Source organism: Macrobrachium rosenbergii, chromosome 44 (genome assembly GCF_040412425.1).
Source record: "Macrobrachium rosenbergii isolate ZJJX-2024 chromosome 44, ASM4041242v1, whole genome shotgun sequence".
Taxonomy (NCBI): domain Eukaryota; kingdom Metazoa; phylum Arthropoda; class Malacostraca; order Decapoda; family Palaemonidae; genus Macrobrachium; species Macrobrachium rosenbergii.
In genome coordinates, this window is record NC_089784.1 from 45,173,248 (window position 1) to 45,187,433 (window position 14,186).

At 45.9% G+C, this 14,186-nt stretch overlaps 1 protein-coding gene across 1 annotated transcript in view; it reads right to left on the reverse strand.

Moving 5' to 3' along the window:
• Positions 1-14,186, reverse strand: part of LOC136829555 (uncharacterized) — a 183,568-nt gene that overhangs the window by 108,754 nt on the left and 60,628 nt on the right. Inside the window, exon 3 of the mRNA XM_067088396.1 lies at positions 1,818-1,876. Coding sequence (XP_066944497.1) covers positions 1,818-1,876 — 59 coding nt within the window. The remainder of the gene's footprint in view (positions 1-1,817; positions 1,877-14,186) is intronic.

Consider the following 14,186-nt stretch of genomic DNA (forward strand, 5'->3'; position numbering starts at 1 on the left):
TTAAATGGAGTAGGGTACTCGCGTCAAAATGCACTTGGGAGCGCGCTGTGTGAGTCCGCTAATGACGCTGGTGATTTTAATGACGAGAGTCAGCACGCCCAAATGCTGGTTCAGCACCGTGATTAGTCTGCTAAGGGCGTGAGTAAGCTTCTGAAGCCAAGACTGAGTCACCGTATGGGTCCGCTAATGGCTTCGGGAACCACTCTGGGGTCACCACTTTAAGAGGTGCACAAGAAACGAGCAGGTAAAAAGTGAACTGCTGATTTATTCATGATCCAGGCGGTTTATATAGCGGCAGACTGGCGTCGCGCCGCGGAATACAATGGGAGCATAGGTGACTTGAGGTCGATAACAATTAACAATAAAATATAGTGAATGAGTACAATTTACAATGTGAAAATAGACAGAATTAAAGTTGAATACAATGCTGATAGATTCACAATTTCGTGAAAAACAATCTGAGTAATAAAAATCCACAATTATATAGTAAATATATTACCATGTAAAAAGAACCACAGACTTTCGAACACCTGAACGGTGTTCCTCATCAGTGTTAATGTTAACACTGATGAGGAACACCGTTCAGGTGTTCGAAAGTCTTTGGTTCTTTTTACATAGTAATATATTTACTGTATAATTGTGGATTTTTATTACTCAGGTTGAATACAATCTTGATGCCTGCGAAAGAAGAAATACACGGTACATAAATTGAGGACAGATAAATAATTACATACATAGTTTAAATGATTGGATTTACGTGACCTGGCCCATCAGGTGTGACGAATTGTAGATACATAGAAAATGGGCCGTCACCAAAGAAAACTTGCTCAGCAGGGACTTTACAAATAACATGATCAGCAGAGACTTTACAAATGACTTTAAAATCGCACAATGGAAAATAAATGAAAATCAGACAGGAAATAACAGGAATCATGACTGACTAAGAAACCTTATTCCGGTACATTACCTTTGTCAGGATGATGGTTTTCTCGTTCAATAGGGCGCTGGCAATGGAGGAGGGAATTAAAGGAAATGCTGCTACAAAAGTATACTGGTTCGAACCACGGGGTTGAGCACGTGGAAAGTTCAAGAGTCAGGCAAGGCTAAGGACATCTGTCCTCGGTGGGGTTCTGTACTCTTCTCTCTCCTGATTGTCGTTGCCTAGTATATAAATAACCTCGGAGATTACCCCTTCGAGTCCAAATAGGTGGCACAAAGGTCAATCTTTGTTACGTTTTTTATATAGACCACATGGCACCAGTTAAACCTCATGGAGGGTTTTTTGTTGGCTCCTCCTTTGCCCTCTGCTTGACGCCAAGAAGGTACGAAGGTCACCTGGAAACAAGGCCTTAGGCAGTCATTTGAACAGAGAGAAGGGTTAGGCTTAACCACTTTGTGAATGAAGGGGAGAGTTTACGAAGGGGCGAGTGGAAACCCACAGTTCTAGTAATTAACACAATTGAAATGAATTTCATTTCTTTCTCAGTTACTTTACAGGTGTAAAAACGGGTGAGGTGGCTTGGAAAGGGGTTCCATCCATCACAATATATATATATATATACTATATCTGTGTATGTGTGTGTCTGTGCATGTGTTTAATATATATATATATATATATATATATATATATATATATATATATATATATATATATATATATATATATATATATATATATGAGAAAGTGTCCACAGTATATTCTGCATGTATGAGTTAATGCGTGAGAGAGAGAGAGAGAGAGAGAGAGAGAGAGAGAGAGAGAGAAGAGAGAGAGAGAGAGAGAGAGCATATTTTCTTTTCATTCATGCATAACCTACCTATTTTCATCTTGCAGTTTCTCATCCCAGTGTGTGGTGAGCAGTTTGTAGCCTTAGATCTACTGAAAAAAATAAAAATCAAAATTATATATATTATTTTAATAAGTTTTTTAAGAGGTGCAAAAGAAATGAGCAGGATAAGGTTACTGCTGTTTTACTGAGGACACAGGTGGTTTATATAGCGGCGGACTGATGTCATGCCGAGGAATACAATGAGAACTAGGGTGACCTGAGGTCAATAACATTTGACAATAAATACAATAAACAAACACACTTTGAGTTACACAAATGAGCAACAGCAGAGTTGAATACATTCTGATACCTGAGAAAAGGAAACACATAACATACAATTTGGTAGCAGGTAAATATTTACATAAAACAATTTAAATGACTGGGTATGTCTGAATTTGCGTGACCCGTTATCCCAGGAGTGGCAATCCTAGGAGAGGCAAAGAAAACGGGTCGTCACCACAGAAAACCCGCTTAGTGGGGACTTTACAAATACTCCCCTCCTCCCCCCCAGACGTGGGTAACGTCTGATTAATCGGCGTATCTGCTGGGATGTTGAAGAGTGCCGCAGCTGCGTGAAGTGAGCGGGGTCTTGCCCTGTGCGTGGGAGCGGCTGGCTGTGGGTGTGGGCGGATGCTTCCGGGGACGGCCGTGCGTCCTCTTTCTGTAGCAGCCCGGCTGCGGAGACAACTGTTCGGAAGGAGGGTGCGGTGCGGTAACGCCTGTGTCCTCCTCCAGGAGGGTGGGCTTCATGCGGTTGACTGACATCCAGTCATCCTTTCCGTGGAGGGCGAGCCGGAAAGCCTTGTTATTCCTCTCCAGCATGCGGAAGGGTCCCCTGTAGGGCCTGGTCAGTGGTGGCGGACGGCGTCATCCCTGACGAAGACGTAAGTGGTGGAGGACAAGCTGGGCGGTGTGAAGGCGACTGACCTGTCGGTATATGTCCTCTTACAGGGGGCGAACTTGCCGACTATATCGCGAAGCCTCTGGACTGATGGGTTGTGGCGGTCCTTCGTGACCAGTTCACCTGGGACTACGAGAGGCTCTCTGTAGATTTTCTCAGCTGCGGACGGGTCGCCGTTGGCTTTGGGGGCAGTTCTCAGCCCGAGGAGGACCCACGGCAGCTGGTATTTCCAATCCTCCGCGGTGCAGCGGGCCATGAGAGATGCCTTCAGGGACCAGTGAAAATGCTCGACCAAGCCGTTGGCTGCGGGGTTGTAGGCGGTGGTGGTGCTGTGAGATGTACCCAGCAGGTGTGCCAGGGTGGACCACAAATCGGACAGGGAGGCAGGGCCCCTGTCAGTGCTTATGTGGTCCGGGACGCCGAAGCAGCTGATTGAGCTGGAAAGGAGGGCCTCAGCGCACGCGCTGGCGGTGGCTTCCTGCATGGGTGTAGCTTCGGGCCACCTGGTTGAGCGGTCGACAACCATCAGGAGATACCTGGCCCCACCTGACGGGGGAAGAGGGCCGACGACATCGATGTGTATATGGCCGAACTATGGAAACTCGCCTACCCTGGACTCTGTGTGACGACTAACTTTGCTGGTCTGGCACCAAAGGTACTGCCTCGCCCAGGTCCTTGCGTTCTTCCGCATTCCGTGCCAGACGAACTTCTCTGTCAGCAGCTTAGCCGTCATCCTGCCGGAGGGGTGGGGCAGCCCGTGGATGACGTCGAATACTTAGCAGCGACGGGAGACGGGCACCAGGGGGCGAGGCTGGCCGGTGCTGACGTCACAGAGGAGGTTTGGACCCCCAGGGGTGAGGGCCACGTCTCTCCACTTCAGGGACGTGATGGCGGTGCGGTAGGCTGGAGTCTCCGGGTCGACGGTTCGCTCTCGGGCGAGGTCCTCGTAGTTGATCCCAAGCTGCACCCCGTTGAGCTCGATTCTGGAGAGGGCGTCTGCTACGGGGTTCTTCCTGCCGGGGAGGTACTTGACTGAGCAGGTGAACTCTGCGATGGCCGCGAGGTGACGTTGCTGCCTGGAAGACCATGCGTCCCCCTGCTTGGTGAAGGCGTGGACCAGTGGCTGGTGGTCCGTGTAGATCGTGAAGGGCGTACCCTCCAGGAGGAAATTGAAGTGCCGGACCGCCCGGTATACTGCACATAGTTCCCTGTCGAAGGTGCTGTAGCGGGCCCCTGCGGGGTTGAACTTTTTGCTGAAAAAGGCGATGGGCTGGGGGGCGCCGTTGATGATCTGGTCCAGTTGGAGGGGAGCACTGGGGTCCTGGTGAGCCAAGGCAGTTGCCTCGGCAAGGGCGGCCTTCATCAGGGAGAAGGCCTGCTGCTGGCTGGGTCCCTACACTAAGGACTTTGGTTGGCCTTTCAGGATCTCCGTCGGGGGGGCCATGGTGTGCGTGATCCCGGGGATGAACCTCCTGTAGTAATTCACCATCCCGAGGAACTCGGTGATGGCTGTGACCTTTGATGTGAGCGGGCGGACACCATCCGGGGACATCTCGTGGCCTAGGAAGTCAGCTTTCTCGATGCCGAAGGTGCACTTGTCGAACCTGATGACAAGACCGTTCTCCTGCAGGCACTGCAGGACCGCCCGGATGTGCCTCTGGTGCTCTTTATTGGACCTGGAAAATATAAGGATATCATCCACGTAGCAGATGCAGAACTTCAGGTCACCCAGGATGCTGTCCATGAGCCGCTGGAAGGTTGCCCCCGTGTTCCTCAGGCCGAAGGTGGAGAAGGCGAAGACGTAGGGCCCGAAAGGCGTGATGATAGAGGTCTTTGGGATATCCTCTGGAGCAACTGGTACCTGAAAGGAAGATTTTAGAAGATCCAACTTAGAAAATATTTTGGCCCCATGGAAGGAGGCCATGAGGTCCTGCATGTTCGGTCAGGTTCAGTTGCGAGGTTGAGCCGCCTGTAGTCGCCGCAGGGTCTCCAGGAGCCATCCGGTTTCTGCACCATGTGGAGAGGAGAGGCCCACGGGCTGGAGGCCTTCCTGCATATTCCCATCCGCTCCATTTCCGCGAAGGCGTTCTTGGCCTCCTGAAGGCGCCGCGGGGGAAGCCTCTGGAACCTTGCGTGTGTAGGGGGGCCCTTCGTTTTGATGTGGTGGTGGATACCATGTTTTGCTGGGGCGCCAGGGACCTGACGGAGCTCAAGCCTGAATACGTCAGGGAACTCTTTCAGCAGCTGGGCGTACTGGTGGGGGGCGACAGAGCAGATGGTAGGTGCGCTGGGTCCCATTGCCAACAGGAAGGACTGGCAGTATTTGGTGTCCAGGAGACGCTTGCAACCGACGTCGACTGCCAGCCCGAAGTGGGCAAGGAAATCCGTGCCCAGGAATACCTCTGGCCAAGGATGGAGATCGACGGGAGCCTGGTGCCATAGGAGAGGATGGGGGACCCGTTGGCAGCCGTCAGGAAGGCAGCCAGGTCCGGTGAGCGCTTGTGATCCTCCCTGGACAGCGGAAATATTGATCTAACGGCTCGTGTCGACCAACATCAACCTGCCGGAGATGGTGTCGTGGACGTAGAAGCCTAATGGCTCTGGGCTCTTGGGTTCCTCTGTTGCCACGGCGGCCTGTTATGCTGGCCGCCACCTCCCATGTTTTTTGGACGGGTGAATGAACATGGGGTTGGCAGTTCCGGGCATCCTTGCCGTACTGCTGGTGGTAGTAGCAAGGGCCTGGTGGATTCCATTTGTGATGATATGGTGGCCGCCTTCTGGTGACGGTGCTTATCTCCTCCTCTGCGCCCTCCTCCTGTTGAATGGAACTGATGGGGTGTGCGGGCGCTGATGCCCGCTTCGCTGCCTTGGCGGAGTCAGTCAGCTGCTGCGCTGTGCGGATTAAGACCTCGAGGGGCATGATGTATGGCTTGAGGATCTGGGTACGGTCCGGACCTCGAGGAGGAGCTGGCGGAGGAGAATCTCCTGCAACAGGCTTATTTCGGACTGCTTACTGCTGCTGTCGGTGGCAGGGAGGATGAGGAGGTCCTGTATCATGCCCCACGACTCCATGACGCTCTGTTCCTGCCACGGGTTGATGATGAGGTCGAGGGCGCGGGCGGCCCTCTCGGCGACCGGGAGGGAGCAAGCCTTGATGAGGGATGCCCTCAGGTGGCGGTGGGTGAGGGGGTGTGCAGTGGACACCCATGGGACGAGTTTCCTGTAGACCTCCTCCGATAGGGCGTTTATCACTGCGTCAGCTTGTAGTACCTCGTCCGTGAGTTCTGCCAGCCTGAACTAACCCTCGACCCTGTACAGCCACGCTGATGGGTTCCCCTGAGTGAAAGGTGGCAGCTTTATGGCGAGAGCGGCTTTTGTTTGTCCTGCCGGACAGGGCACCGGGCAGGGCGGCGTGTGGGGCACGGGCAGCGGTGTGGAGGAATGCGAGAGCCTCGGCGTGGGGAGGGGCATGGGTGATATGGACAGGAGGTAAACGTCTGAATCCGCGAGGTTTGCGGTTAGCTGAACGAGGGAGGGGATGTCTGCATCTATGCTCGCTCTTGATAGTTCACCCTTTAAAGTGGCACTCCTACTTTAAAGTGGCACTCAGATTCAGAGTGTCCAGTTTTATGGCAATGGTTACATAATGGAGGGTTGGCAGGGGGTCCGTTCTTTGGGCGAACTGGCCCTGAGAGATGTCTGGGTGGCACTATTCATTGGTGAGATGTGCTGTAAGATGGTTAAAGGTTTCCCAAGTGTCAGCCATATGACAGCCTACCATGAGTGTCTTGGACTACTTATCGTTGAGGTACATGGCAAGGAACCCAGGAGCACACTGGAAGAAATCCTCCAGCATCATCCTGCTGAAAGGGTCCTCAAATTCCGTGCAGTCCAAGGTGTTGAGCCAGCGCTAACCCTCCCGGGTCTTATGATAGGCCCATTCAGCCCAGGTCTGACCAATTTCTTTCTGGAGCCCCCTCCACTGTTGTCTCCATTTTTCTGGTATAATTTCACTTGCCCTGGTTATGGCCCTCCGAACTTCAGCCATGTCTCCCATTTTACCACTATCCAGCATGTGGAGGGCTGCCTTGGCTTTACCTTCCATATGCTTAGAGAGAAGCAAGGCCCTCTCCATCTTGGTGGTACTGTAGTTCACAAATAGTGCTTCTACCTCTCCCAGCCACGCCTCTGGCTTGTCATCAGTCCATGTTGGTATGAGTGAGTTAATGCTAGATATAGGGGGATTAGGCATGGAAGGTGTGGGGTTGGGGGCTTGCTGTTGGGCCAAGGCCGCGGCACTGTCTTGTCGGGCTTTCTCCAGCTCAAGTTCCTTTTCCTTCAGAGCCATTTCATGTTGCCGTTGTTCCTTCTCAGTCCTTCTGTTCTCATTCTTCCCTTGCTTCTCTCTCCTTCCTCCCTCTTGCTTCCTTTTCCAATTTGTGCTTCCATTGTTCTCCTGTTTTTTCTCTTTCTTCCTTTTCCAGTTCACATTACCTTTGTGCCTCTCTTTTCTGTCTCTCCCTTTGGGGTAAGTCATCAGCGGTGCCTGTAACCCACTGGGTGAGCTCTTTTCCCTTGAAATCTGCCTCCTACTCCATATCCATGAAGGCTTGGTAATTTACTGCCGATATGGTTCTGGTAGGTAATGGACGTATTAAAATGGCCTAGGAATGAAAGTAATTTGGGGGAAATGTCCCTTAACTTGGTGACACTTCACTGGAATGGCACTTTTCACGAAGGTGGCCTGGTGGCTGAGTGTGCTGTAAAGTCACACTAAATGGAGCGGTCCCTAATGAGCGAAAATTCTTTGGGACTCACGGACACCGTAGTGACTTGTGGTTTTATGGGTGGACATGCTAATGTTGGCACTCTGTGTCTAAATGCACAGGTGGACTGTGTGTTACACAGGACTCGCCCTTGGTGGCACTGGGGTGCCGGCAGATTCCAAAGAAAGACACTAATTGACCGTACAATAAACTGTACGAAAGGAAATGGCACTGCACGAAACAAGGGTAAGACACATCAGGTGGGTTAGCCTACTTGGTTGGCAATGCACCAGATTAATGGCACAGCAAAGGGGAAATTCCTTGGTTGGCACTCGTGGGCGGCTAGCTCCTAGGTACTAGTAATGCTGCTTCCACTCGCTATGCGAGGGGAAGACTTTGATTAGCACTCAATGTGCAGTTGCTGCTTGCGTTTCGTATGCAAGTCTTGGGAATTGCCCACAGTGCAGTACACTTTGCTCAACTGTGGTTAATTTTTACTTACACCCAGGTTCATTCCACAAGTAATGGGACACGAGTGCACAATTAGTGACAGCAGCACTGTGCAAAATGAGTCTCAGCTAAAAAAAAGATATATGCTGATGATTGTAGGGGCTATCCCAGAGATTTTATTTAACACATAACTTTGTGGTTCTGCTTTTGGTTTCAAACACTTGTCTGTTGTAAAGCATTAGTTCTTAATTATCACGTGATATCTCTACAACAGGTAAAAGTTACTGCTACTTTATTACAGATCCAGGCAGTTTATATAGCGGCCGACTGGCGCCGAACCACGGAAGACAATGACATTGAGCGTGACCTGAGGTCAAAACAATTAACAATAATATGCGGCGAACAAGTACAATTTACAATACAGAAACATACAGAACTTCAATATGGATACAGTCTTGATGCCTGCGAATAAAGAAACATACAATACATAATTTATGACAGTTGTACAAATACGTATAAAGTTGAAATGTTAGAAAATGCGTGACCTGGCACGTTTAGGCGTGACTAATTGAGTGTGAAGAAAATGGGAAGTCACCAAAGAAAACTTGCTCAGCAGAGACTTAATTAATGACGCCTTCGAAGCACTCCGCTGACGTCGATGTGGTGACTTTACACCTTCAAAGTCTGTATGTTGCAAAATGATTTATAGGCCTAACATAAATAATGTAAGGCTTCCGAGATGTAACCTTGTTTACTAAAGGAACTATTTTTAGAGATTACCTATTTTTTGGAAACTAAAAGATGATTTAAATTATATCAAAATGTTAACTATTAATCTAAATATTAAACCCAAGTCCTATGCAACACTTTTTTAAACTAAGAATAATACTTTCTTGAAAGTGTGCTTGATTTTAGTGTATAATTGACTCATTCATAAGGTAACCTGAAGTGCAAGAATATGTAGACACAGGTGTGCCCCCAGTTACAATGGGGTTACATTACAATAACCCTATTATTACTTTAAAAAATTGTAACTTGTAATTAGCCTAGCCTACACAAGGGTATACATTACAATCTATACATATATGATAGCCTATCCTACACTATACAGTATACTTTATACATATATGGCATAATTATTAAAATCAGCTAATTCTGGAGGTTCAATGCAGATTGACTTATGACAATTCAGTACAAATAGAGAAATTGAATAACACAAACAAGAATCAGACCTGTACTGTACAGGGTTGCTCACCAATATTTGGTCTGTTGTGGGCAGCATACTTGAACAGTGTCAGGTTGTTGATGGCTATGTATAACTAAAAATCAGAAGAGGAGGAGGATGATAAAGCAGCAGGATCATCAACTAGCTCCTCTTCAGCTAGTATTTCTTCGGCTGTTGGTTCAGATATTGCAGGAGGTAGGATTTCGAGGAAAGAGCTGGCATAAGATGTAGAGGGTTGAGGCTCAAATGTGGTGGAAGGAGTGGTGGAAGGCATGGGGGAAGGCGATGGCACTAGAGTTGTTTTCTTAAAGAAGTAATCCATTGTAGCTTGCACAGTACATTTTTTTCATTCTTCATAAATGCCTCAGAAACATGCAATAGTGTCTTGAGGTGCTTTCTCAACTTTAGCAAATCGTTCCATGTTCACATCTATCTGACTGAAAAGTTTCATTGCATGTTCAATTGAGGCAAATGCCTCTGCCATATTTTTTTGTTGTAAACTTTTGCCCTGGCTCTTCAATTTCTTCTTCCTCTTCTGCTCTTTTTCTCTCCTCTGCAAGTTCAATTAAATCTTCTGCTGTTAGCTCTACATCTTGCACAATATGAGTTCTGAGATGCCGTCCTCTTCAATTTCTAAATCTAAACTTCTCCCAAGTGTCAAGATCTTTTTATCAATTTCTACAACTTCTTCATCCTTATCAAAACCTTTAAATGAGTTCACATGCACTTTTAGCACATTTTTCCAAATCCCATTCATACACTCCTCCTTTACCTCCTTCCATGCACTTCCGATGTTCATAATGGTGTTCAGAACATTAAATTCCTTCCAAAATGTTCTGAGCTTTTTCTCCTCATTATCCGTAGCCTGAACAGCCTGAGCAAACGTGTTCCGAAGATAACAGGCCTTGAACATAGCCACAGCGTCCTGATCCATGTGTTGTATGAGAGAAGTTGAGTTTTACGTTCTCGTCAATATCTCTGATGTGCTGAGGCTGGCTGGGAGCATTGTCAAGAATCATCAGAATTTTGAAGAGGATGTTGTTTCCCTACAATAATCTTTCACTTCTGGAATAAAGCAATGCACAAACCAGTCTTCAAACACCAGTGCAGTCATCCATTCTTTTTTATTATGGCAGTAATGCACAGACAGCATATGCTTGCTGATTCTTGCTAATGCCCTCAGATTTTCTGAATGATAAATCATGAATGGCTTGAGTTTCTACCCAGCCACATTTCCCCCAAGCAGAAGAGTCAGTCGATCTTTGTGTGCTTAAACCCGGGCATCGTTGTTGCTTCTTTATGGATGCAGGATGGTTGAGGCATCTGCTTCCAATACAGTCCCGTATCATCGACATTAAAGATTTGCTGCAGCAAGTACCCTTCATCAACGATGATCTTATAAAAAGAATCCTTAAATTTAGCGGCTCCTTTGGCATCAGTGCATGCTGCTTCACCGCTAATTATCACACTATGAAAATTATGGCAGTTTTTGAAACGATGAAACCATCCAGCACTTGCTGCAAAATTTTGTTGTGGGTATCATCATACTTTTTCTTTAGTTCCTTGAAAAGTAAGCGCTCCTTTCTTTGAATGATCAAGAGGCATACGCTTTTGTATCTGGTTCTCTATCCACGTGACCAGTAACTGTTCCATTTCTTCCAAAGGCCCTGACCTCTTCTTTGTAATAATCATGGAATGAACTGAAGCGGATACCTTTATAGCGTCCATTATCCATTTCTTGTCCTTAATGATGGTGGACTGTGATAGATGCTCATCACGTGTGATCGTGTGATCACCATGACTGCCTTTCCCGTGGCATGCTGGTTAATAATTTTCAGTTTCTGCTCTAATGTGATGGAATGCCTCTTCTTCACACTACCAGCAGGAGACTCACTTGGGCGTTTGGCAGACATACTGATGTTACATAAATTTGAGTTTTAAATAAACAGTTTACATACAGTCAAATGCACAAAAATCACACACAAACACTGACCTAACTTGATTCTGTAGAAGGCGAGTGTGAGTGAGGTTGAGTCAGGGCTAATGTATCACGCATCATACGCTGCCTGACTGTATGCTGCTGCTGCGCCCGTTGCTCACTAAATTTAAAAATATTTAAAAAATGTTGTGGTATCTGTATCGCATCATAACTTTGAAACCATCAGAACTGCTGAGCCCTTCACAAACTTGAATTACTACAAGATGAATCATCGTAACTACTTTTAATTTAATTTGCTTTCCAGCCAGAAATTGCTGATATAAAAACAGGTGTGTTACTAACATAAACTAACAAACCTAGGCCTAGGAACAAAATCTTGGCTTTAACAAAAATATAATTGCATGGGCAAACATTTGCTGGTAAACAATAATTTTTGAAAGTGTTAAGAAACATCACATAAATCAGTTTATTTCTTATAAAAATCCAAATATTCCTATAACAAACAAAATAAATATTTTCAAGATGATTTCATTGTCTATATTCATTTTAGACATATGTCCCAGGAGGCTCACGTTGCTGCCACTCGAATGGTTGTGTCACACAGCCTGCCCACCCATTGATATCAGTGGATGCCTTTTAGCTAAAGTAATACTTTCGTATTTATTTATATTTTTTTCAGTGTTGATGCATAAAAATAATGAAATAGGACTATTTAAAATTTTATAGTTGCAATGCAAGTAGTATTAATGAAAAACATTTTTTATTTTTTTATTATCCTAACATTTGAACCTAAGTTTGATTAAGGCATATTTTTGTCAAATGCATCAGCAATGAGTGAACGAAAGTTTTGAAAATGTTTCGTAACTGTTTTTCCGAAATTTGGCAACACTTGGTATTTTTGTACAGTTTTGAAAAATATAAAAGATTTTACTCTCATGAGATATACTTTGGCCTTTTTTACAAATTAAATATGTTATTGCATTCAAATAAGAGAAATATGAAGCATGTTAATTACCAGTTCGTGAATTTTGAACAAAATCCTATGCAGTCATGTAGTATCACTTACGAGCATGGCTGTACCTAGATGTCAACATTAGTGGTGACTTGAACATGCAGCAGAAAAGGCACGTATTGCTGTTACTGGAAGAATGCCAAGACACACTAACCAGCAACCACGAAGGGTTTCACAGGGAGAACACAGTGATCCGGAATGGGGTTCAAAGAAAGGTCAACGTTTATTGTTTGCCAGATACCTGTCTTATTGAGCAGTGAAAGAATCAAAACTAACACTGAATACAGGGCAGAGGGCGAAAGAACTTTGAAGCCAACATTATCAGTGGTAAAAACTTGTCATGTTTTCTAGGGTAAGGTGGCTGAGGAAATGTGGCCAATCCTAGTGCCAGGGATATGTTGGGCCCAAATGATGAAGGAGGACCATGTCTATCATCAGTGGTCACATTGGGGCTAAGAAGACTGTTGACTAAATAACCAGCAATTTTTGTTGTCCAGGAGTGGTTGGGGATATCACCAAACTTTGCAGGTCCTGTGACATTTGCCAGAGGACGGCAACACTAGGTCATGCCTGCAATATACAGCTTATAAAGAGCCATTCAAAAGAGTAGCTGCAGACATGATTGGGCTTATATTGCCAGTGTCAGAGAATAGCAACAGGTATACCCTGATGGTGGTGGACTGCTACGAGGTACCCAGAGGCAGTGACATTCCTTAAAATAGAAATCAAGCAGGTAGCAGAGGTGCTACTAGAAGAGTAGGATTTCCCTAGGATTCCCAAAGGAAATGCTTAACAACCAAGGTACCTAGTTTACTTGTGAGATGGTAAGGTGAGCCATCTGCTGAGCACTTGTCAGCTGTTTACAACCCTGTACAACCCAAGATATAATGAAATGTGGGAAGGATCAAAGGATCTGCAGTAGAGATGAAAGGATTTGAGACTTTTATCTTTCAGCAATCTTGTTTGAGTATTTAGAAGTACAGCAGTTTAACACTGGATTTTCACCATTTGAACTACAGTGCAGAAGGACCGTGAGAGGAACGATGCAGATTCTAAAGGAATTGTGAACTGGAGACTGTAAGGATAAAGTGCACAACACATACCAGTTCATGTGGAGCTGAGGAATTATCTGGATGATACCTGTCAAATGGCCAGAAGCATCACTACAACATGAGGACCAGAAACAATTGGTTTAAGGTGGGACAGGCAGTGTTAATGTTAACACAAATGGATGCCAGCAAGCTGATGTTGAAAAGAAAGGTTCATATGAAATCAAGATATGATTAATTGCATACAATACAAGGTTGATGTTGATGGTGAACATAAGACTTCATGTGAACATCCTTATGGGATACAATGAGAGGGGACTGAACGAAGTGGCAGCAGTTGTCATAAAAGAAGAGAGATGCCCAAGTGTGACTGTAACTGAGGAGGAAGATGAAAAAGACCAAGTAATTCTGGATGAGGACTTGTTGGAACTTTGACCACAGAAGAAAGAAGAGACATACCTAGATGTCAATATTAGTGGTGACTTAAGCAGCAGAAAAAGCAAGTATTTCAGTTACTGGTGGAATACCAAGACATCTTAACCAGCAATCCAAGAAAGACTTTATTGGGAGAACACAGCATCAAAATGATGACAAAGTAACCAGTCCTTTACTGTATGCTACCAGGGAATAGGTCTAGGAAGAAGTTTAGGAGATGCTTTATATGGGAATCAACATGTGTATACTGTTTGGTGAAAGAGAAGGATGGCTCAAACAGGTTCTGTATGGATTACCTTCAATTAAATGCCATATCCCAGTTTGACAATGAACCTATGGGCAGATACCAAAGGAAGAATCATCACAGGAGCAGACACATTCACAATTTTGAGTGGATACTACTGATTCACATGGATGCTGCTTGGATTAATGAACTCTGTTGCAGTGAGTTTCAACAAGGTAATGTAGAAGATGCTAGCTGCAGCTAAGAACATCGACCATTTTGTGAATGAAGTGTTAACTCTACAGCGTCATGGTAAGATCAAGTCGAGGAACTCAAGGACCTGTTATTGAGGGTGAG